The sequence below is a fragment of the Aegilops tauschii genome, chromosome 3 (assembly GCF_002575655.3).
Source record: "Aegilops tauschii subsp. strangulata cultivar AL8/78 chromosome 3, Aet v6.0, whole genome shotgun sequence".
NCBI classification, from domain to species: domain Eukaryota; kingdom Viridiplantae; phylum Streptophyta; class Magnoliopsida; order Poales; family Poaceae; genus Aegilops; species Aegilops tauschii.
The window spans coordinates 387,059,306-387,084,945 of NC_053037.3; the positions used below are offsets into that span (position 1 = coordinate 387,059,306).

The 25,640-nt window shown below is 44.7% G+C and overlaps 2 protein-coding genes across 2 annotated transcripts; both read right to left on the reverse strand.

Moving 5' to 3' along the window:
• Positions 1-772: 772 nt before the first annotated feature.
• LOC109782430 (uncharacterized) lies at positions 773-2,997 on the reverse strand. The gene is made up of 4 exons (XM_020341051.4): positions 2,643-2,997; positions 1,893-2,078; positions 1,500-1,670; positions 773-1,108 (listed from the first exon to the last, which is right to left on the reverse strand). Exons 1-4 carry the CDS (start codon positions 2,856-2,858, stop codon positions 992-994), a joined length of 690 nt encoding a protein of 229 aa, XP_020196640.3. The 5' UTR covers positions 2,859-2,997; the 3' UTR covers positions 773-991.
• A 1,134-nt stretch (positions 2,998-4,131) lies between these two features.
• Positions 4,132-7,569, reverse strand: LOC109782429 (probable hexosyltransferase MUCI70). The gene is made up of 6 exons (XM_020341050.4): positions 7,220-7,569; positions 6,511-6,737; positions 6,247-6,423; positions 5,991-6,146; positions 4,841-5,117; positions 4,132-4,723 (listed from the first exon to the last, which is right to left on the reverse strand). The coding sequence occupies exons 1-6, from the start codon at positions 7,506-7,508 to the stop codon at positions 4,470-4,472; spliced, it is 1,380 nt and encodes a 459-aa protein (XP_020196639.1). The 5' UTR covers positions 7,509-7,569; the 3' UTR covers positions 4,132-4,469.
• Between the last annotated feature and the right edge of the window lie 18,071 nt (positions 7,570-25,640).

A 25,640-nucleotide genomic window follows, 5' to 3' on the forward strand; every position in this document is an offset into this window, starting at 1 on the left:
ATCAGAAGCCATTCCACCCATACTCCACTCAGGTTAAGCTAGTTCTTGCTTGTTGCATTCTGCATAACTGGATCCTCCAGTGGGGCTTTGATGAACACGTGCCTGAGGAGGAAGATGTCGAGCCTGACGATGTTGTTAGCTTCGGCCATGGTATGGAGGCATTTGACAATGACGCTTGGAAAAACAAAAGGTTGGAGTGGGTAGAGGCAATGTGGCTTAACAGATGCCAGTGCAGGATTTGAAGAAGATGGAAGAAGAACAAGAAGCAGCAACAGCAGTAGCACAAGCAGCAACTGAAGCAGAAGCAGAAGTAGAAGAAGAGGAGAGGAAGAGGAGGATCTGGTAGCACCGATGGACTATCCCCTATTTAGCCAATGGCTGTTAATAATTTGAACTGTCATTTGATAGTAGTTAGGATGAACTGTCATTTGTTTAAGTAGATGGCGCTACATGTTCAGATTCTGTGTGTAAGCTCACCACTAGTTAGAAGTGGTGACAACACCTTATGCAGGTTGCAACCAAACACCATGTCAATGTCATATGTGCGCCTAATGCAATGCGGGCAACCAAACGCCGGGTCGAAAATGGTTGTCTCATGCAACTAGGGGCATACAGGCAACCAAACTATGTGCATTTGGTTTTTTTGGCCTGCATCCCCTCAAACCGGCTCAATAGAGAGCCAGACTCGCCGGGCCAGGCTAAATCGGCAATGTAACCAAACACGCCCATATTGTACGAAACTGTAACGAGCCTACCTCACCACTGGTCAAAATTTACACCTTCCAAAATTCAGAGTTTGGATTCCATCAAATCGTACCATACGACATAATTATGACCGAAAGGAATCGAAAGCTTTTGCAGAAACATAATTAAATTACAAAAAAATTACACACCACTCTTGTGGACAGATGACATGAATGTTCGGGTCACGCTCCTAACACTGGGCGGGGAAGCACGGTTGCTGTATCTTTTTTCAATATCCAGGGGTTCTCTAGCCAGACTTCATTATTCTTTTGTCTCTGATGGGCAGTGGAACAGGTTTTTGAGCCACATGCGGGTGCTCTGATCCTTTGTACACCTTGAGGTGGGTAAATAGTCTTCTTCCCAGCTGCAAAATGGTCCAAAGGTTGAGAAGATCACAGAGAAAAAGAGTAAATTTGGCGAACTGAGAAAACTAGCACTTAACAGGAGAGTAGGCAGATTCAAGGGTTTAGAAACACAAGATATTTTCTACTAGCTAACATGGGCGTTTCAGGGAACACAATCCAATACTTATTAGCCAGGTCATCTGAGCACTTAAGTTAAGAGCAAATATTTTGGACTGGGTGTAATTCCACATTCATGCCAATGGCAAGGTAAAACTTATTGGCAATATTTAATTAAATAAATTTATCTGCATTTCTAATTCTTAGTAATACGAATAAAACTTTGGGGCACACAAAAGACCTGATGCAACCAATTAGGTAAGAACTAACAGATGCCAAAAGATGATTTCTTACCCTGCCCTTAGGAAGCATGCCACGCACAGCATGTTCGATAATTCTCTCCGGAATCCTTTTCTGAAGCTGATCAAAAGTTTCTTCTTTCATTCCACCGGGCCGTCCAGAGTGCCTTTTATAGAGCTTCTGTGACCGCTTTTTACCAGAAACAGCAACCTTCTCTGCATTAACCTATGTAAAACATATAGTTCAGTATGTCAGCTCAGCAATGTACCGTAGATTCTGGAATGATTTAAGTCACATTAACATGATGATATAATCTAGGTTTCAAGAATCAAGATGGGTTTAGGTGCTTATTTTTTCCTCCCGCTAATGTTATGAACTTATTTGCCTTGAAAAAAACACTGTGCTACGGTATTCTGTAAACACCATACAAACTACTTCGGTACATACCACAATAACAAAAGCCCCCATGTCCACACTTGGAGTGTATGTGGGCTCATTTTTCCCTCTCATATGCACTGCGATAGCAGATGCTAGCCTGCCAAGAATCTTGTCCTCTGCATCAACAACATACCACGTCTTCTCGGTAGTTACGTGATCTGCAGCCTTAGGGTACCATGTTGTGTTCCATATGTCCTGCGAATTAAATTGATTGATCAGATTACTACACAGAAAAGGCTACACACACACACACACAAGCAAGCAAGCAAGCAAGCCATGATACCAATACACCGGTGGAACATAAACAAGATAGTCATGCTGAGATCTTAATGAGCATAAGCACTAAACAGAAACATGGGTGGCCACGATGAGCCAATGCCGCATTTGTTTACCAGATGTACGAGAGCAAACCATTTCTACCATCTTAGCTTCGTTCTTGTATTAAATTCTTATTTCATTTCCATGAATCTTCGTTCACCACAAACTATTAGCAGCTAATTTTGACAGTTTATGTATCATCATAAATAAACGTCGTGGTTTAGTTCAAATTCACCACACTTTGAAACGTAGGGAGGCATGAACATTGTATAGTGACATGTGAGTCTGTGATAGGCTAATGATGGAATGGATTGATGAAACTGAAAGGAACCATTTGAGAATTTCAAACCGAAAAAAGTCATATAGCATAACTACTCTTTTCCTGAATATGAATTGCAACACTAGGGAATAGGAGAAAGAGATGAGAGTGGGGGCTCGTACGGGTCCGCAGAGCTCGTCGCCCTCGAACATGAAGCGCTGCTCGCGGGGAACGACTGCGGAAAGTGGCTGCCGCTTCTGCTTGTCGCTCTGCTCGCACCGCACCGTGAGGCCAGCCGGGACGGCGCGGCGGGGCGCGGGCCTCGCCGCGCGGCGGTGGCGCCTATCGCCGGCGAATGCGGAGGAGAGGAGCGCGGAGGCGGAGATGGCCGTAGCCATTGCAGCGGCGGTGTCCGGACCTAGGTCGGGGGCGGGTTCACTGGAATGCCACTGGCATTTCCTTTCGGGGAGGCGAGGCGGGGAGAGTGGAAGCGGATAAGAAGGGGATAGGAGGAGAGAGGGAAGGAAAGAGGAGGAGGAGATGGGCTTTGCTCATGGGCTTCCAAGTAAAACGAGTAGGCCAATGCATCCCCCCCCCCCCCCCCCCCCCCCCCCCCCTAAAAAAAATATTTGCCAGTGCAACCTTACTATATTTCGCCGTTGTCAACAAAGAAAAAAAAAGGCCCTTCACTAGGTTTTTGTGGCTTAGGTTGGTTCCCCTCGCCTCCTGCTCGCCTTTTCGGCTTTCGGAGGTGGGGGGAACTGCGGATCAATGCTCGGGGTCTAGTTTGTTTTTCATCTATGTTTAATTTTTTTTACCTCAAAGTCTCGATGTTGAAGGCAGTGTCATTCGTGGTCCTATCCACATCACGATGTGACCATTGTGGCCGATGCGATCTACACGGGGAAGGGGGTGTGTGTTTTGGTCCCGCAGATCGACGACTCCCATTGTCGAGTATTGTCATCCGCACTTCGACCTATTTTGGCGACGGTGATGGCAGTATTGTCAAGAATGTTCTTATCACTAGAGATTCTTTCTTTTGTGCTCCCGGTCTTCTTTCCAGACAATACGACAACAAAGTATTAGTTTGACAACATTTCTCGCAAGGGGTGTGCCTTCAGCCATAGTGTGTTCAACAATCTTAGGTTCTTACTGTGCTAGGAGTGTGCGGCTCATACGACTCTTTAAACCTTTTGAGGTTAGTTCGACGCGTTCAACGATCTTAGGTTCTTACATGTTATTAGGAGCACTCTTTAAACCTTTGAGGATAGTTTAGCTTGTGCATGTTTGGTCTTCTGCAGTTTCTGGACTAGATGTATCGAGGAAAATTAAGATGCAAGATATGGATGTAGAATCAAGGACTACAAAGGACTTGATGTAATTTTTTGTTTTATCTTGGCTTTTTGTTGTTTCTTTTTTTTAATCTGATATATGTCTAATTTATCAATAAAGACAGACTGTTTGCTCAAAAAACAACCTTAATTTTTTCAAGTCATTCTAAAGAAAAACAAATAGTTTTCCCTAAAAACAGGGCTAGATATGTTCTCTAGAAAAAGAAGAAAAAGAGTTTGCATAGCATGGTTAGAGCTTGGAACAGATGACAGTAAGTACATTCTAGTAGATATGCATCTACTTGGACTACGGATACACAGTTTGTAACAGCGTAAACCATAGCAAAAGAGTTCATTTATAATTGTCATGGATAAGATTGCACTTCAAAAGTAGAAAAGTTGGGAGGTAACGTTCATACAGTAAAATGGAAGAAGAATACTGCTCCTTCCAAACAAAAGAAAACGTGATTTGTACAGGTAATAATGTCAACATACAGAAAAGCAACAGCTTTTGAAGTGTAACAGGTGCAAGTCCTTGTACAACCAAGTCATGATGTTTCTCGAGGAAGAAAATCAAAAGAATAATTTACAACAAAACTGTGGATCAAGGCAAGTGGAAGCCTAGAACCACGTAAACCACCGGTTAGTTGACTGTCCGCAAATGAACAAGAAGAAAGGTCATGCCGTGGAAGAATCTGTATTCGTCTGTGTAAGAGGTTTTACTTTCCTTGTGTGACCCAAACTGTTCACAAGGTCCCTTCGAGTGCACACAGGAAACATGTTGATTCCTGGCATGTTTAGACGCCATAGTACATACGGAAAACTGAGTTGATCCCGAGATGTGAAACGAACAACTTCATTGAACCAAGCACACATGAAATGATTCGTCAATGGGGTCAGCTCCCTCACAATGATAGAAGCTTCAGCCAAAGCTGAAAGAAAACAAAAAGCTTGGTCATATTCGTACCACAACCATGCTTCAGCAGAAATTAGCCTGGAGAAAAAAAATCCACATGTGCAAGTTAAATTAGTCAAAATTAAACGCATACCTTTTAATCCATGTAGTCTTTTTTCATCTGGCATGCCGTCTTGACGATATTGAGTTAGCTGAACCTCTACTTCTTCAGGAGTAGCCTTGTGCTTTTGAACAATCGCTTTCCCCTCATCATAAATGTTAGTCCGTGCTCCATGTTCAGAAATAGCGAAGGTAGAGTTTGTCCTCCAAAGAAGTGCTTCAAGCACTCCTATTGGATCTCTTCTGAACTGGTATTTAGAGTCTACCCATATAGAGTAACTTGCTTCTGGGAAAAGTCGGTGAGTCAACATCTGCAAAAATGATGCTATGCATTTTACTACCAGAATGTACATAGTTATGCAATCCCACACGTAAAATTAAGGCAAAAACACAAATCAGCAGATTTAACATCTAAGCGGTTCACTTTATGAGGGGGCATAACTGAAGTTGTTATTACCAAATAACAGAAATAGCCAATATGGCTTACACTTTACAGAGAGACTACTACCTCCGTCCTGGTTTATTAGTTCCCTTTGTATTTTGGGTCATATTTTGACCATGGTTTTAACTAAGGGCAGCCCGGTGCATGTAGCTCCCGCTTGCGCAGGGTCCGGGGAAGGGTCCGACCACTTTGGGTCTATTGTACGCAGCCTTTCCCTACATTTCTGCAAGAGGCTGTTTCCAGGACTTGAACCCGTGACCTCATGGTCACAAGGCAGCAGCTTTACAACTGCGCCAAGGCTCCCCTTCCTTGACATGATTTTAACTAATAAAATATAAGTTACATGTAGAAAAAGTTATACTCCCTCCGTTCCCAAATATTTGTCTTTCTAGAGATTTCAACAAATGACTGCATACGAAGCAAAATGAGTGAATCTACACTCTAAAATATGTCTACATACATCCATATGTTCTAACCATTTGAAATGTCCAGAAAGACGAATATTTGGGAACGGAGGGAGTATCATTGAAAACTATGTTCGAATATGAATCCATCGATATAATTTTTTATGACATGCATTAGCATTTTGTTAGTTAAATTTATGGTCAAAATTTGGCACAAAGTACGAAGGGGGTCAATAAACCATGACGGAGGTAGTACTTTATTAGGTCAAATCCCACATGAGCCAGTATTTTGAGAATATGGAAGCTGGCACAATGGACTATGACAGCTGCAGATTTACCTTCGGTATTTTCCCATTTAGACGTTGATCCACAAAGGGGAGATTCTTGACAACAATGATACGCCACCTTCCTATCATTTCATTGTCGCCAGTTAATTTTCCTTCAGCTTCTTGAGTTGATAGTGTGACAGCATCCCAGAAAGCCACATAGCAGACCTGCTTTATCATAAGTCAATCCATCCTGAATCCTCAGAGCCATCACATGTGATGGTTTACACAGAAACGACATTTCTGAGAATGCTGAATGCTCAAATACCTTTCCAATAGAAGAATTGACCATTCCAATAGGTTGATATAGATCATCCCCGCCACCGAATGCGCAGGTAGACACAACAACTTTACAAGTTCTCATGTATCTGACATCATCATCCGAAATTTTGAAACCGCCATTGTCACTATAGAAACCACAGTGCACACTAACAGTCTCATTCACCTGGAGAAGTAGTGAAACACATTAAATAGGTCTAAAATGGCATAGGTTTGTAACCACAAAATAGTACATGTTAGCCAGCATAAGAACCTTGAAGCTCTCTTCTCTTTCAGGAACTGTTTGGAATCCTGTAAACAAATTGAACCTGGTAGCTTCTGCGTGCTGCAGTAAATAGGTAGAGTTTGCCTCAGAGTGGTGTGAGTCATAGTCGTCGTCGTCAGTTTTGTATATAATCCTCTTGACCACACCATCAAGTCCTGAGCCTTCATGAAATACCAAATTTTCTATACTTTTCGGGCTAAGAACCTTCAGGCACGCTGTTAACATAAAGAACACAAAACTAATCAAGTCATTATTTAGTACATAAGCCAGTAATAGTCACTCGGCCAAACAAATTTGACATGATACGTGCTCTCTGATTTTTTGGAACAACTTTACTTAAGTATGGACATGCGATTTGACTTATCAAGATCCAAACATCTGGTTTGTAAGAAACTAAGAAGACTTCGAGAATCATAATCCTATTAAGGCCATTTCCCAATGTGCACGATCTGCTACGTCCAAATCTCCAGTTGCCATGATATATCCAATGGTTTGTGCAGATAAGTAGTCTAAGACACCACCATAATCTCAGCACATTCTGCAATACAGCACTCACACTATCAAATTACTACGAAAGCCGACTCTTACAGTGCAATTTGTCAAATCCGTGGCAAACCTTATTGCGAGTTGGGAACCACAAGAGCACGGGGAATTTGGGGACGGGCTAGAGTAGATCGAAACAGAGTAAGGGACTCACGCTCGCGCACGCCATGGACGAGGCGCGTGGTCGGGTCTAGGCGGCCAAGGCTACTCGATACTGGCGGGGCGGGGCTCGGAGAGGCACGGAGCCGCGAGGCCTCGAAGAGTAGCAGCGCGACGGCCGGGAGGAGCAGGAGGATAGGCCACCACCGGGCCACGAGCCGCACGGCGCGCTGCCCCAAGCTGCGCACTACCTTCCGTCGACCAGCGCGGGTACGCCGGGGCGCCGCGGCGCCGTCGTCGTCAGATACTGTGATGGAGATGCTCCGGATCGTCGACGACGGCATCGGGGGAAGCGGTGGTGGCGAAGTGGTGGAGCAGGTGGGTTTGCCATTCACTGGGTGGGCTTGAGCTCACTGGAAGCTGGTATGGGCTGGGTTTGTGCCTGGGCCCTGGATCCAGCTCATATCCCCAGCTTCATTTTGATTGCCCGAGGTTACCCTCGGAAAGAATTTGCTCAAAAAAGGAAAAACCCTCAGAAAAAATGCTAGGTAAGGGCATCTCCCTCCAAACCGGTCACCACGTCAGTATGCGGACAGGGGATCAGTCCCCGGACATCAATGTAAAAGCCAGCCATTCAATGCTCTTCGCATACATTTTGAACCAAATTTCAACTAACCGGGTAAATTTCATCAAACACGACGAAATTCAATAAATTTTGGATAGAAAAAGCACAAATCATTCATAAATAACATGCAAATATGTCTAGTACAACAATAGTTCAAATTCAATGAGATTAACCAAATATGGATCATGTTATCCCACACATACTCCCCTCATGGGTCCCCTCTCAATATTCTTCTACTATATATTGTCATTTGCCCTAGAAAAAAAATAAGAAGAGGAGTTTGGGGACTTTCTGCCGCCGTCTCGAGGCAAAACCAGGGTGTCGGGGATATACCCCGCGGTATAAACAGCCGGATGTATGACAAGGCTGGAGTTTGGCGATTCACTGGCGACCCGCTTGGACCTGGCGGTTTACGATTCATTGGTAATCCGGCAGGCGGGTCAGAGGAGCGACAAGACCCGGTGGCCCAACGAGCGGTTCATGAAAGGCCGGCTCATACTATGGTGGGCCGGTTTACAAGGAAAGGCATAAGGAATATTTACCTTACAAGGGGTTAAGACCCGGACTTGTATCCGGTTTGTATTAGAAGGTAGACTAGTCCTAATCCTAATAGGACTCCACATGTAACCCGCCCCTTCAACATATATAAGGAGGGGCAGGGCTCCCCAAAGAGGGACAAGCAAGAAGAAACAATCTCTAGGGCTAGACGCAAGAGCCGGTTTACGGGAGATTCCCTCATGAGCATAATGAGACCTATCCACAAACAACATGTAGGGTTGTTACCGGATAATGTTTTCCGGGGCCCGAAGCTGTCTAAACCCGTGTTGCGTCTCTCGATTCCGCTCAACCCCTCTCAAGCTACTACGTAGATGCGTTGGCCTCGCGACTAAGTCCTTACACTAGGACAGCTGACGTGACAAAACCACGACAGTTGGCGCCCACCATGGGGCACGCGCACGGTGGTGTTGAGTTCTTGAAGGGAGCTCTTCAAGGATCAAGAAGTTTGCAATTGCCGGACGAAGAAAAACCGGTTGGAAGGATCTACGTCGACTGCGGGTTCATCAGACAGTCCGTCTATCATCCAGACGAATCAGGTGATATCCATCTAAGTTTATCTTATTAAAACTGATTGTTTTTTGTCAAAGAACAATTACTTTGCCCTGTAATATTTTTACACAGGATAATTTTTTTATGCCATTGTACCGCGGATACGGAGTGCAAGCACTACCATTCGACCATGCCACGCTACTTGACAGGCGTGTGTGCAAGCCACCGTCCCCGCGGTCCAGTCTGCATCAACTCATCAGGTCCGCGCGAATTACCCAATAAGCACGCACGGGCCGCCATCCCCCGCAGTCCGGTTTACATCAACTAGCTGGGACCGTGCTCACGATTGATTCGTCGTCCGCACGGTTTACGGTGCTTGTGATTGATTCTTCCGTCTGCATTGTTTGCAATGTCGCGGCTGACTATACCTACCGGCTGATTTTTATGATCGCTTTGTTATCACAACTGGATTGACCTTCGACAAATGCCAGGTGCTATTTACCTTATTTTTAGGCACATATTAATTCGTCCGAGCAAAATTACTTTGTCCTGCTATGTTTTACATGCAAAAGAATTGTTTATTACAAAGTACCATTATGTTGCGGAGATGGAGGTGTGCCAACATCATTCGGCACAGGTGGTCGTCCTTACTCAATGGACTCCTGCGCCGGCTTACAATGCCATGGCCGATTCGCCCGCCCGCGCCGCCTTACAACGCCACCAACAACTCGTTCATCTGCCCTCGTGGAGGTTCACGTGTCTGCACCGGTTTACAACGCGGAGGGCAACTTGCTCGTCTGCGCCGGCTTATAACACCGCGCCCGATTCATCTGTCTGCTCCTGCGGCCGATTCACCAGTGAGTGATTTCAGTTTCACCTAGTGATCATCAGCTTCATGGCGGATTATTTTCGGCCTAAACACATCAGGTGATATCCATCTAAAATATATTTTATTAACACATATTATTTTTGTCAAAGAGTAGTTTATCTTTGCCTTGGTCTGCAATATTGTTTATGCAGGACAATTATTCACTGCAAAAGCTATGGCTGTGTCATGGATGAATAACTCGTGCCACCATAAGGCGCTAGTATCTTACCATGCCATCAAGCTCGATGAATATATGTGCAAGCCGCCATTCTGCAGACCGGTTTACATCAATATGATGTGGCTAACTCGCCCATCCACGCCGGTTTTCAACGCCGCGGCCGACTCATGTGTCTGTGCCGCCTCTGAAGCCGCGGTCGTCTTTGTCGTCCGTCTCTCGCGGCCTGGTCTACATCAACATACTAGGCCGCACCTATCTGCATGAGCTGTTTATTGACCGCCGTCAGCGATGGATGACTCAATGGACATGCGCACAAGTCGCCGCCACTACTGTTTGGTTAGACTTGAAACAACCAGCTGGGATGAACCGCTGGCCGGATTATTGACACAAATTATACGGAGTCATTTATGACCCGCCATGATCGACCTCAAGCTTCCGTGGATTTGCATTGCGTTATCAACGCCAAGGATATACAATGATTGTTGCGAAGATCATTAACTCGCCACCTTGCTTCCAGTTTCAACATATGACAGCGGTCCGCTGTTCAGCTATATGCCGGTTTATATCAGGGCCAAGTATGAAGAATCTCAGGCCAACTCCTCGAGTCGTCTTGAGACTCGGGGGCTACGATGACATGACTCAGCAAATCTTGCGAGTTTCAGCAAAATTTAAGAACCCCAGGACGATGGAGGGAAAGATAACCCGGTCCCAGAGGCTACTGTTATATTGATGAAAATTTAAAGACCGTCAGAAAATTTCCGGCTTAGAAAGTATATGACAGTTACAAAATCCCGGCTCAATGAAGAAGTTCTAGGTCATCAGAAAGGATTTCGGTTTAAAATCTGGCTCAAGGGAAGTCAGTCTCACTGAGGATCTCAAATATCCGGTTTAGAATCCGGTTCAAGGGAAATCTGTCTCCCACAAGGCTCTGAAGCTCTCAAATATCTGGTTTACAATCTGGTTCAAGGGAAATCTGTCTCCCACAAAGCCCTGAAGCTCTCAAATCCGGTTTAAGAATTTTCGGTTCAAAAAAGAATTAATCTCTCGCAAGTTCGAGTTTAAAGGCCGTCAGAAATATTCCGGCTCACAATGATGCTTCCGGTTTATAGTCCGGTTTAAGGGAAATCCCGTCTCCCACACAGCACTGAAGCCCTTAGTATCTGGTTCATCCGGTTTAAGAGGAAATCTCTTGCAAAGCTCTGACGCTCTCAATATCCGGTTCAAGAAGAATTTATCTCTTGCAAAAAGTTAAAGGTTGCCGAAGAGAACCTGCTGCCATGATGCGCGGTTCAAACATGGGTATCCTGCCTTATTGGCTTATCATATTATTGATCACTTGGGGCTTGGTTGTATTCGAACCATAGCTACACCTCTTGATCGGCTCAAGGCCAAAAGAAAATTACTTAGGGGCCAAACAGAGTGTTGCAAAAGCACAACTCAAACATAGGCACCCACTGAGCATAGCTCAAAATATTGCTTGGGGATTCTTTGCTATCGCAATGAACAAAGAATCTACACTTGTAATAGGCTATCAAGCCATGACTTGGAAGCCTGGTGTATACACCTAAAACCCCGGGTTAGCCTGCCTTTTTAAGTAAGTTACTCCGCCCAGGTAAACCTGGTATGACCCGTCGAACTTTGACAAGTTACTCTGATAAGACCCTGAACTTGTCAAGTTAAAACGACGATTGGTTAAGGATTGAGGACCATCTTAAAAGGCTTTGCAAAATGGTTTAACTCAGTGGCCTGGCAGCCCATGAAAAGCCTCGAATTTGGGGCCTGGCAGCCCGTGAAAAGCCTCGACTACAAGTTTTCATATGCTTTTATTTGCAAGTTTTTTCTCCTTTGATGAGATTTATAATGTTTTGGTAAACCGGCGTTCATTAAACCTGGCTTGACTTTCAACTACAAGTTGTCAATACATGATCAATTATAATCCGGCGCCTATTAACCCGGTCTGGTTTTGACTATAAGTCACCAGTGTTATATATGGATAATCTGGTGTTTATCACAACACGGTACAGTTTATCATAAACCGGCAAAATATGGGAGGAGTTATCAGTACTCAAGATTTGGGTTATCACCCTTACTACAAAAAGTTGGTAAACCAACAATGTGATTCAATGTCACAGGTATGATATATTTCATATTTGATTATTCTTAAGTGCAGCCTTGGTTATAAACCCGGGTTATATGTTGGGCATTATGACCCGTCCGGCGGTAAACCGCCAAGACACTTTAAACTTGATTGCATGCAGAAACAGGTTGAATAAAGCATGATTATAAATCACCGACGTTTATTAACCCGGCCTGGCTTTCGACTATAAGTCGCCAGTATAATGATAAATTATCCAATGTTTATTAACCCGGGCCGGCTTGGGATTATAAGTCGTCAGTATATATTTGGATTGCGCCATTGGAATCATGCGCTCATAAATCATTGGATTATATTATTCAAAACTTCAAATAGCCAACATGGCTGGATTTTATTATGGTTATCAGTAGCCAGTATTATGATTAAGGTTTTCAAAGTCGCTTTAGCGCAATGGCTATTATATTATCAATGGATATGATTTATTATACAATTGAAGGAATAGTCCTGAGTCGCTGCAGGCTTACGACCCGGCACTTGGGGGCTACATTATTCAAATTGAGATTACATCAAATATGCAAGTCCCATGTCACTGCCAGCATGCACCATGGCACTTGGGGGCTAATGCAAAGTCATTTTTACTGGCCTTATTGAAGACCCGACTCATCACATCATAATGAGCCAGCCCTTGGGGGTTACCAATTGCTCCTGTCAAAAATTTAAGGTACACAAGTCTTAATCCATTATATTGAAGGATCCACTGCTCAGTTGGTAAAGCACAAAGCTCTTAACCTTGTGGACGTGGGTTCAAGCCCCATGATGGGGGTTACATTATATGATGTTCTTTTCAAAGAAGTATATATAAAGTACCAGCTCAATATTATCTTACTGAGCCGGCCCTTGGGGGCTACACGTTATTGTTCAAGTCTACATGATCATATTTATAAAGTCCCTGCTCATTATTGTATAATGACCCGGCCCTTGGGGGCTACACTGGTTGAAGTTTTTATGAGTATAAGGCAATTACAAGTCCCAGGTTGCTGCAAGCATGACAACCCGGTACTTGGGGGCTACATATATGGAGTATTAAGTTTTTACTAGTGACTAAGATGAACAACATGGATTTCTTCAAAGTGGCAGTAATTATATGGAAACAAGTCTCAAATCATCACTTTGTTCTGTTCAAGACTTGGGGGCTACAGGTAATATGGATATAAGGGAGAAATATCTTCCAATTTTTAGTTTTGAGTTAACCAGATTGACCCGGTGTCTGCAACAATTATGACTCGGCGTCACCAACAATTATTGACCCGGCGTCACCAATCATTATGACTCGGTGTCTGCAACAATCATAACCCGGCGTCATCAATAATCATGAACCGGCGTTGGCAACAATCATGAACCGGCGTTGGCAACAATCATGACCCGGAATTATCAGTTTTTATAACCCGACGATTTTGGAAATCATAGATCGGCAAGTTCAATATTTTCAAGCCGACTGAATATCAGTTGAATATTTGAAGACTAATATTTTTGTCAAGTCAGAGCATTGAAGGCCGAGTCAAATGGATTCTTTATTTACAATATTTTTTCTACAAGCAAATTGATTACGAAGCTGGTCTACTGACCCGGATTTTCTAGAAGAAGGAAATAACAAGGACTTAAGATCAGATGCCGGCTTACAAGAATATTTAACCCGGAGCGCAACCTGTCAAATTCGTTCTTGTGTTTATGTTGCAGGATCAGTTTAACATGGATAAATCCAAATTAAACTGGGGGCTAATGTCGGGGATATACCCCGCGGTATAAACAGCCGGATGTATGACCCGGCTGGAGTTTGGCGATTCACTGGCGACCCGCTTGGACCTGGCGGTTTACGATTCATTGGTAATCCGGCAGGCGGGTCAGAGGAGCGACAAGACCCGGTGGCCCAACGGGCGGTTCATGAAAGGCCGGCTCATACAAGGGGTTAAGACCCGGACTTGTATCCGGTTTGTATTAGAAGGTAGACTAGTCCTAATCCTAATAGGACTCCACATGTAACCCGCCCCTTCAACTTATATAAGGAGGTGCAGGGCTCCCCAAAGAGGGACAAGCCAGAAGAAACAATCTCTAGGGCTAGACACAAGAGCCGGTTTACGGGCGATTCCCTCATGAGCATAATGAGACCTAGCCACAAACAACATGTAGGGTTGTTACCGGATGATGTTTCCCGGGTCCCGAAGTTGTCTAAACCCTTGTCTTTTGTTGCGTCTCTCGATTCCGCTCAACCCCTCTCAAGCTACCACGTAGATGCGTTGGCCTCACGACTAAGTCCTTACACTAGGATATCTGACGTGACAAAACCACAACACAGGGCAAGAGAACTTTTGCTCTCCGGCGGAGCGATTCAGCCGAGGATACTTCCCTCCAGGAGGGAAAATTGAAGTCTTCATCTGTTGGGTTCTACGGTAGGGTGCGTTGACTGCAAATTAAAAATTCCTACGCGCAAAACAACAAAGAACATGCTACGGGAGATAGATCACAGATCGTTACCACTAGATGCGCAGTGCCGTGCAGCGGAAGAAGAGTTGGGGAAGTGCATCCGCGCGGTTCGTCTCCTCCTCGTCCGATCTCCCTCGATCAGCCGGCCATCGGCTCCCGCGTACTGGTTCGCCGGAGCGGCGCAAGTGCACCGCCTCTAACGGTATCCGCGCGTGCAGGAGGAATACAGTGCCGCGGACTACTAGATCCGACCACACAGTCGGCGGCGAGTGGAGGTGGCTATTCGCAACACATGCAAAACCTAGTGACAGCACCGAAGCGATCAACCAAATGAGTGTGCCGCATCCCCACTATATATAGGCATCCGTAGCAGGCTCAACACTTGGGCCTCGCATGGATCCTAAAGCCCAAAGTCTGTTCGGCCTGGATCTGAGTCCGAGTAGGATCACATCCGACTCGTGAAGTCGTGTCCAGCCTCACAGGTTCCTTCCCTTAAGCACACGACCTCTTAGGTTCTCATTCACTTGGTCGTGAGTCAGATCACATCCGGCTTGTCTAGTCGGTAGCGGCCTCTAGCAAAGCGTGCCGACTCCAAGTGTCCGATGAAGCTGGTTAGGCAAACCTGTACAACGTGTCACACTTCTATTCCCTTTGCACATGATATATGTTGTCGGACTCAAGGCGAGTCTGTCATCCTTGTGCTAGCCCGGCCTCTTCCTCGTTCCAGTGATGCCGACCACAGATCAGATTATCTCATAATCCTTGTCGCATGGCCATGCTTATCTTGGTCGGATCACACGAGGGGCCCAGAGTATATCTCTCCCGGTCGGAGGGGCAAATCCCATCTTGCTCGACCATGTCTCGCAGCATGGGTCTGGACAAGCCTGAAACCTACCTTTGTAACTACCCAGTCACGGAGTAGCGTTTGGTCGGCCCAAAGCAGGTCTGTCGCCATCCCAAGTACATGTGCCAGCTCAGGTCTTAGGACATAGAATGTATGTTGTACTAGAAACTCACAGATGACATATCAATGTGTCTCATAGTTGGGTCTGTCCGACACAGACCTTATCTCGACTCGGATCCCACCATGTCGAATCCGACCAGATCCTTCCGAGCCCATATTATCAGGTTAGCATCTAATGCTCCATGGCTAGTGAGACCGAGCCATCCACCGTGTCATATGCTAGTCTAGTTGGCTACGCGTCCACACAACCCTTTCGACTAGGGACCTTTTAGGATAGTCATCATACAATGCATAGTCCCACAAAAAAGTCACGTACTTGCTGTTAGACATCATTGATAATGTTCAAGGACTATCTTTATTCATAAACACATAGGAAATATCATCATACATGATTGCCTCTAGGCCGTATCTCTAACATCATCATCACCAACGCTCTCCTCATCATGGGAATCATCATCTTCATCAAAATCTTCACCAACACCATCTCATCTATAAACCTTAGTTCATCTCTTGTGTTCAATCTTCGTATCAAACCTCAGAGTGGTACCTGGGGTGCTAGTAGTGTTGATTACATCTTATAGTTGATGCTAGTTGGTTTACTTGGTGGAAAATTATTATGTTTAGAATGTCATGTTGGGGAACGTAGTAATTTCAAAATTTTCCTACGCACATGCAAGATCATGGTGATGCATAGCAACGAGAGGGGAGAGTGTCGTCCACATACCCTTGTAGACCGTTAAGCGGAAGCGTTATGACAACGCGGTTGATGTAGTCGTACGTCTTCACGATCGACTGATCCTCAGTACCGAACGTACGGCACCTCCGCATTCAGCACACGTTCAGCTCGGTGACGTCCCGCGAACTCACGATCCAGTAGAGCTCGAGGGAGAGTTTCGTCAGCACGACGACGTGGTGACGATGTTGATGAAGCTACCGTCGCAGGACTTCGCCTATGCACCGCTACGATATGACCGAGGTGGATTATGGTGGAGGGGGGCACCGCACACGGCTGGGAGAGATCAATGATCAACTTGTGTCTCTGGGGTGCCCCCTGCCCCCGTACATAAAGGAGCTAGGGGGAGGCGGCCGGCCAAGGAGGAGGGCGCGCCAAGGGGGGAGTCCTACTCCCACCGGGAGTAGGACTCCTCTTTTCCTAGTAGGAGTAGGAGAAGGGGGAAGGAGGAGAGAGAGGGGAAGGAAAGGGGGGCGCCACCCCCTCCTTGTCCAATTCAGACTAGAGGGGGAGGGGGCGCGCGGCCTGCCCTGGCCGCCCCTCCTCTTCTCCACTAAGGCCCATTAGGCCCAATATACTCCCCGGGGGGTTCCGGTAACCCCCCGGTACTCCGGTATATGCCCGAAACCTCCCTAAACACTTCCGGTGTCCGAACATAGTCATCCAACATATCGATCTTTATGTCTCGACCATTTCGAGACTCCTCGTCATGTCCGTGATCATATCCGGGACTCCGAACTACCTTCGGTACATCAAAACATATAAACTCATAATACCGATCGTCACAGAACTTTAAGCGTGCGGACCCTACGGGTTCGAGAACTATGTAGACATGACTGAGACACGTCTCCGGTCAATAACCAGTAGCGGAACCTGGATGCTCATATTGGTTCCTACATATTCTACGAAGATCTTTACCGGTCAAACCGCATAACAACATACGTTATTCCCTTTGTCATCGGTATGTTACTTGCCCGAGATTCGATCGTCGGTATCTCAATACCTAGCTCAATCTCGTTACCGGAAAGTCTCTTTACTCGTTCTGTAATGCATCATCCCGCAACTAACTCATTAGTCACATTGCTTGCAAGGCTTATAGTGATGTGCATTACTGAGAGGGCCCAGGGATACCTCTCCGACAATCGGAGTGACAAATCCTAATCTTGATCTATGCCAACTCAACAAGTACCATCGGAGACACCTGTAGAGCACCTTTATAATCACCCGGTTACATCGTGACGTTTGGTAGCACACAAAGTGTTCCTCCGGTAATCGGGAGTTGCATAATCTCATAGTCATAGGAACATGTATAAGTCATGAAGAAAGCAATAGCAGTAGACTAAATGATCAAGTGCTAAGCTAACGGAATGGGTCAAGTCAATCACATCATTCTCCTAATGATGTGATCCCGTTAATCAAATGACAACTCATGTCTATGGCTAGGAAACTCAACCATCTTTGATCAACGAGCTAGTCAAGTAGAGGCATACTAGTGACACTATGTTTGTCTATGTATTCACACATGTATTATGTTTCCGGTTAATACAATTATAGCATGACTAATAAACATTTATCATGATATGAGGAAATAAATAATAACTTTATTATTGCCTCTAGGGCATATTTCCTTCAGTCTCCCACTTGCACTAGAGTCAATAATCTAGATTACACAGTAATGATTCTAACACCCATGGAGTCTTGGTGCTGATCATGTTTTGCTGGTGGAAGAGGCTTAGTCAACAGGTCTGCAACATTCAGATCCGTATGTATCTTGCAAATCTCTATGTCTCCCACCTGGACTTGATCCCGGATGGAATTGAAGCGTCTCTTGATGTGCTTGGTTCTCTTGTGAAATCTGGATTCCTTTGCCAAGGCAATTGCACCAGTATTGCCACAAAAGATTTTCATTGGACCCGATGCACTAGGTATGACACCTAGATCGGATATGAACTCCTTCATCCAGACTCCTTCATTTGCTGCTTCCGAAGCAGCTATGTACTCCGCTTTGCACATAGACCCCGCCACGACGCTTTGTATAGAACTGCACCAACTGACAGCTCCACCGTTCAATGTAAACACGTATCCGGTCTGTGATTTAGAATCGTCCGGATCAGTGTCAAAGCTTGCATCGACGTAACCATTTACGACGAGCTCTTTGTCACCTCCATAAACGAGAAATACATCCTTAGTCCTTTTCAGGTATTTCAGGATGTTCTTGACCGCTGTCCAGTGATCCATTCCTGGATTACTTTGGTACCTCCCTCCTAAGCTAATGGAAAGGCACACATCAGGTCTGGTACACAACATTGCATACATGATAGAGCCTGTGGCTGAAGCATAGGGAACACTTTTCATTTTCTCTCTATCTTCTGCAGTGGTCGGGCATTGAGTCTGACTCAACTTCACACCTTGCAACACAGGCAAGAACCCTTTCTTTGCTTGATCCATTTTGAACTTTTTCAAAACTTTGTCAATGTATGTGCTTTGTGAAAGTCCAATTAAGCGTCTTGATCTATCTCTATAGATCTTGATGCCCAATATATACGCAGCTTCACCGAGGTCTTTCATTGAAAAACTCTTATTCAAGTATCCCTTTATGCTATCCAGAAATTCTATATCATTTCCAATCAGCAATATGTCATCCACATATAATATCAGAAATGCTATAGAGCTCCCACTCACTTTCTTGTAAATACAGGCTTCTCCAAAAGTCTGTATAAAACCAAATGCTTTGATCACACTATCAAAGCGTTTATTCCAACTCCGAGAGGCTTGCACCAGTCCATAAATGGATCGCTGGAGCTTGCACACTTTGTTAGCTCCCTTTGGATCGACAAAACCTTCCGGTTGCATCATATACAATTCTTCTTCCAGAAATCCATTCAGGAATGCAGTTTTGACATCCATTTGCCAAATTTCATAATCATAAAATGCGGCAATTGCTAACATGATTCGGACAGACTTAAGCATCGCTACGGGTGAGAAGGTCTCATCGTAGTCAATCCCTTGAACTTGTCGAAAACCTTTCGCAACAAGTCGAGCTTTATAGACAGTAACATTACCGTCAGCGTTAGTCTTCTTCTTGAAGATCCATTTATTTTCAATGGCTTGCCGATCATCGGGCAAGTCAACCAAAGTCCACACTTTGTTCTCATACATGGATCCCATCTCAGATTTCATGGCCTCAAGCTATTTTGCGGAATCTGGGCTCACCATCGCTTCTTCATAGTTCGTAGGTTCACCTTGGTCAAGTAACATGACTTCCAGAATAGGATTACCGTACCACTCTGGTGCGGATCTCACTCTGGTTGACCTACGAGGTTCGGTAGTAACTTGATCTGAAGTTTCTTGATCAAAATCATTAGCTTCCTCACTAATTGGCGTAGGTGTCACAGGAACCGGTTTCTGTGATGAACTACTTTCCAATAAGGGATCAGGTACAGGTACCTCATCAAGTTCTACTTTCCTTCCACTCACTTCTTTCGAGAGAAACTCCTTCTCTAGAAAGGATCCATTTTTAGCAACAAATGTCTTGCCTTCGGATCTGTGATAGAAGGTGTACCCAACAGTTTCCTTTGGGTATCCTATGAAGACACATTTCTCCGATTTGGGTTCGAGCTTATCAGGTTGAAGCTTTTTCACATAAGCATCGCAGCCCCAAATTTTAAGAAACGACAACTTTGGTTTCTTGCGAAACCACAGTTCATAAGGCGTCGTCTCAACGGATTTAGATGGTGCCCATTTAACGTGAATGCAGTCGTCTCTAAAGCATGACCCCAAAACGATAGCGGTAAATCAGTAAGAGACATCATAGATCGCACCATATCTAGTAAAGTACGATTACGACGTTCGGACACACCATTACGCTGTGGTGTTCCGGGTGGCGTGAGTTGCGAAACTATTCCACATTGTTTCAAATGTAGACCAAACTCGTAACTCAAATATTCTCCTCCACGATCATATCGTAGAAACTTTATTTTCTTGTTACGATGATTTTCCACTTCACTCTGAAATTCTTTGAACTTTTCAAATGTTTCAGACTTATGTTTCATTAAGTAGATATACCCATATCTGATCAAATCATCTGTGAAGGTCAGAAAGTAACGATACCTGCCGCAAGCCTCAACATTCATCAGACCACATACATCAGTATGTATGATCTCCAACAAATCTGTTGCTCGCTCCATTGTTCCGGAGAACGGCGTTTTAGTCATCTTGCCCATGAGGCATGGTTCGCAAGTACCAAGTGATTCATAATCAAGTGATTACAAAAGTCCATCAGTATGGAGTTTCTTCATGCGCTTTACACCAATATGACCTAAACGGCAGTGCCACAAATAAGTTGCACTATCATTATCAACTCTGCATCTTTTGGCTTCAATATTATGAATATGTGTATCACTACTATCGAGATTTAATATAAATAGACCACTCTTCAAGGGTGCATGACCATAAAAGATATTACTCATATAAATAGAACAACCATTATTCTCTGATTTAAATGAATAACCGTCTCGCATCAAACAAGATCCAGATATAATGTTCATGCTCAACGCTGGCACCAAATAACAATTATTCAGGTCTAAAACTAATCCCGAAGGTAGATGTAGAGGTAGCGTGCCGACGGCGATCACATCGACTTTGGAACCATTTCCCACGCGCATCGTCACCTCGTCCTTAGCCAATCTTTGCTTAATCCATATTCCCTGTTTCGAGTTGCAAATATTAGCAACAGAAGCAGTATCAAATACCCAGGTGCAACTGCGAGCATTAGTAAGGTACACATCAATAACATGTATATCACATATACCTTTGTTCACCTTGCCATCCTTCTTATCCGCCAAATACTTGGGGCAGTTCCGCTTCCAGTGACCAGTCTGTTTGCAGTAGAAGCACTCAGTATCAGGCTTAGGTCCAGACTTGGGTTTCTTCTCCTGAGCAGCAACTTGTTTGCTGTTCTTCTTGAAGTTCCCCTTCTTCTTCCCTTTACCCTTTTTCTTGAAACTGGTGGTCTTGTTGACCATCAACACTTGATGCTCCTTCTTGATTTCTACCTCCGCAACCTTTAGCATTGCGAAGAGCTCGGGAATTGTCTTATCCATCCCTTGCATATTATAGTTCATCACAAAGCTCTTGTAGCTTGGTGGCAGTGATTGAAGAATTCTGTCAATGACACTATCATCTGGAAGATTAACTCCCAGTTGAATCAAGTGATTATTATACCCAGACATTATGAGTATATGTTCATTGACAGAACTATTCTCCTCCATCTTGCAGCCGTAGAACTTATTGGAGACTTCATATCTCTCAATCCGGGCATCTGCTTGAAATATTAACTTCAACTCCTGGAACATCTCATATGCTCCATGACGTTCAAAACATCGTTGAAGTCCCGGTTCTAAGCCGTAAAGCATGGCACACTGAACTATCGAGTAGTCATCAGCTTTGCTCTGCCAGACGTTCTTAACGTCGTCAATTGCATCTGCAGCAGGCCTGGCACCCAGCGGTGCTTCCAGGACGTAATTCTTCTGTGCAGCAATGAGGATAATCCTCAAGTTACGGACCCAGTCCGTGTAATTGCTACCATCATCTTTCAACTTTGCTTTCTCAAGGAATGCATTAAAATTCAACGGAACAACAGCACGGGCCATCTATCTACAACAACATAGACAAGCAAAATACTGTCAGGTACTAAGTTCATGATAAATTAAAGTTCAATTAATCATATTACTTAAGAACTCCCACTTAGATAGACATCCCTCGAATCATCTAAGTGATCACGTGATCCATCTCAACTAAACCATGTCCGATCATCACGTGAGATGGGGTAGTTTTCAATGGTGAACAACACTATGTTCATCATATCTACTATATGATTCACGCTTAGACCTTTCAGTCTCAGTATTCCGAGGCCATATCTGCATATGCTAGGCTCGTCAAGTTTAACCCGAGTATTCTGCGTGTGCAAAACTAGCTTACACCCGTTGTATTTGAACGTAGAGCTTATCACACCCGATCATCACGTGGTGTCTCGGCACGACGAACTTTCGCAACGGTGCATACTCAGGGAGAACACTTATACCTTGAAATTTAGTGAGAGATCATCTTACAATGCTACCGTCAATCAAAGCAGAATAAGATGCATAAAGGATAAACATCACATGCAATCAATATAAGTGATATGATATGGCCATCATCATCTTGTGCCTTTGATCTCCATCTCCAAAGCACCGTCATGATCACCATCGTCATCGGCGCGACACCTTGATCTCCATCGTAGCATCGTTGTCGACTCGCCAACTATTGCTTCTACGACTATCGCTACCTCTTAGTGATAAAGTAAAGCAATTACAGGGCGATTGCATTGCATACAATAAAGCGACAACCATATGGCTCCTACCAGTTGCCGATAACTCCGTTACAAAACATGATCATATCATACAATAAAATATAGCATCATGTCTTGACCATATCACATCACAACATGCCCTGCAAAAACAAGTTAGACGTACTTTACTTTGTTGTTGCAAGTTTTACGTGGCTGCTAGGGGCTGAGCAAGAACCGTTCTTACCTACGCATCAAAACCACAACGATAGTTCGTCAAGTTAGTGCTGTTTTAACCTTCTCAAGGACCGGGCGTAGCCACACTCAGTTCAACTAAAGTTGGAGAAACTGACACCCGCCAGCCACCTGTGTGCAAAGCACGTCGGTAGAACCAGTCTCGCGTAAGCGTACGCGTAATGTCGGTCCAGGCCGCTTCATCCAACAATACCGCAGAACCAAAGTATGACATGCTGGTAAGTAATATGACTTGTATCGCCCACAACTCACTGGTGTTCTACTCATGCATATAATATCTACGCATAAACCTGGCTCTGATACCACTGTTGGGGAACGTAGTAATTTCAAAATTTTCCTACGCACACGCAAGATCATGGTGATGCATAGCAATGAGAGGGGAGAGTGTCGTCCACATACCCTTGTAGACCATTAAGCTGAAGCGTTATGACAACGTGGTTGATGTAGTCGTACGTCTTCACGATCAACCGATCCTCAGTACCGAACATACGACACCTCCGCGTTCAGCACACGTTCAGCTCGGTGACGTCCCGCGAACTCACGATCTAGTAGAGCTCGAGGGAGAGTTTCGTCAGCACGACGGCGTGGTGACGATGTTGATGAAGCTACCGTCGCAGGACTTCGCCTATGTACCGCCACGATATGACCGAGGTGGATTATGGTGGAGGGGGGCACCGCACACGGCTGGGAGAGATCAATGATCATCTTGTGTCTCTGGGGTGCCCCCTGCCCCCGTACATAAAGGAGCTAGGGGGAGGCGGCCGACCAAGGAGGAGGGCGCGCCAAGGGGGGAGTCCTACTCCCACCGGGAGTAGGACTCCTCTTTTCCTAGTAGGAGTAGGAGAAGGGGGAAGGAGGAGAGAGAGGGGAAGGAAAGGGGGGCGCCACCCCCCTCCTTGTCCAATTCAGACTAGAGGGGGAGGGGGCGCGCGACCTGCCCTGGCTGCCCCTCCTCTTCTCCGCTAAGGCCCATTAGGCCCAATATACTCCCCGGGGGGTTCCGGTAACCCCCTGGTACTCCGGTATATGCCCGAAACCTCCCGAAACACTTCCGGTGTCCGAACATAGTCATCCAACATATCGATCTTTATGTCTCGACCATTTCGAGACTCCTCGTCATGTCCGTGATCATATCCGGGACTCCGAACTACCTTCGGTACATCAAAACATATAAACTCATAATACCGATCGTCACAGAACTTTAAGCGTGCGGACCCTACGGGTTCGAGAACTATGTAGACATGACTGAGACACGTCTCCGGTCAATAACCAGTAGCGGAACCTGGATGCTCATATTGGTTCCTACATATTCTACAAAGATCTTGACCGGTCAAACCGCATAACAACATACGTTATTCCCTTTGTCATCGGTATGTTACTTGCCCGAGATTCGATCGTCGGTATCTCAATACCTAGCTCAATCTCGTTACCGGAAAGTCTCTTTACTCATTCTGTAATGCATCATCCCGCAACTAACTCATTAGTCACATTGCTTGCAAGGCTTATAGTGATGTGCATTACCGAGAGGGCCCAGAGATACCTCTCCGACAATCGGAGTGACAAATCCTAATCTTGATCTATGCCAACTCAACAAGTACCATCGGAGACACCTGTAGAGCACCTTTATAATCACCCGGTTACATCGTGACGTTTGGTAGCACACAAAGTGTTCCTCCGGTAATCGGGAGTTGCATAATCTCATAGTCATAGGAACATGTATAAGTCATGAAGAAAGCAATAGCAGTAGACTAAATGATCAAGTGCTAAGCTAACGGAATGGGTCAAGTCAATCACATCATTCTCCTAATGATGTGATCCCGTTAATCAAATGACAACTCATGTCTATGGCTAGGAAACTCAACCATCTTTGATCAACGAGCTAGTCAAGTAGAGGCATACTAGTGACACTATGTTTGTCTATGTATTCACACATGTATTATGTTTCCGGTTAATACAATTATAGCATGAATAATAAACATTTATCATGATATGAGGAAATAAATAATAACTTTATTATTGCCTCTAGGGCATATTTCCTTCATGTCAATCATATATTTATACCCATTGATCATGTTCAATATGATGAGTTGTGAGTAGTTCTATTTGTTCTTGAGGCATGAGAGAAGTCTTATTGCTAGTAATCATGTGAAGTTGATCACCGTACAATATTTGGATATTTTGTTGTGTTGTTCTTCCTCTAGTGGTGTTATGTGAACGTCAACTACATGATTCTTCACCATCTTTGCTCCTAGGGGAAGGCATTATGGATTTAGTTTGTAGATGATGGGTTACGGAAGTGATAGAAACCTAAACCCCAGTTTATGAATTGTTCCGTGAGAGGCTGTTTTGGATCCACATGTTTAATGCTATGGTTAGATTTATCTTAATTACTTCTCTTGTGTCTGCAGATCCTTGCATGGAGAGTATAATCATAAGTATGTATTTGTTCTAGTAAGGGCGATACTTTAGCTTTGGTCTACCCACATAACACTTATCAAGGCAATGAACGCAAAGTCAATGAATCGTGATCAAAGTAACTTGGCGATATTCCCATGTGCCCCCTAGAACGTTTTATTCACTACAAGAAATATCATCGGCTTGTCCTTAGCACAATTAAAGATTGGGCCACTTGTTCCACCTTACTACTTTTGTCACTTGTTTACTTGTTACCAGTTATCTTGCTATCACATTGCCTATCAAAACAAGCTTACAACACTTGCAGAGAAAACCTTGCTGAGAACTTCCTATCAATTCCTTCTGCTCCTCATTGGGTTCGGCACTCTTACTTATCGAAAGGACTATGATTGATCCCCTATACTTGTGGGTTATCAAGACTCTTTTCTTACGCCGTTACCGGGGAGCGTAGCGCTCTTGGTAACTGGAATTTGTAAGGAAACTTTTATTA

Bases quoted from the DNA above. Each gene is read 5' to 3' on its own strand.
- LOC109782430 (XM_020341051.4), bottom strand. From the start codon at position 2,858: ATGGCTACGGCCATCTCCGCCTCCGCGCTCCTCTCCTCCGCATTCGCC. The intron at 1,671-1,892 runs GTATGTACCGAA...TGTTTTACATAG, and splicing joins TGGGGGCTTTTGTTATTGTG to GTTAATGCAGAGAAGGTTGC. The intron at 1,109-1,499 runs GTAAGAAATCAT...ACCATTTTGCAG, and splicing joins GCATGCTTCCTAAGGGCAGG to CTGGGAAGAAGACTATTTAC.
- LOC109782429 (XM_020341050.4), bottom strand. From the start codon at position 7,508: ATGCCGTCGTCGACGATCCGGAGCATCTCCATCACAGTATCTGACGAC. The intron at 5,118-5,990 runs GTAAATCTGCAG...TCATTTTTGCAG, and splicing joins TAAATGGGAAAATACCGAAG to ATGTTGACTCACCGACTTTT. The intron at 4,724-4,840 runs GTATGCGTTTAA...GTTTTCTTTCAG, and splicing joins AAGACTACATGGATTAAAAG to CTTTGGCTGAAGCTTCTATC.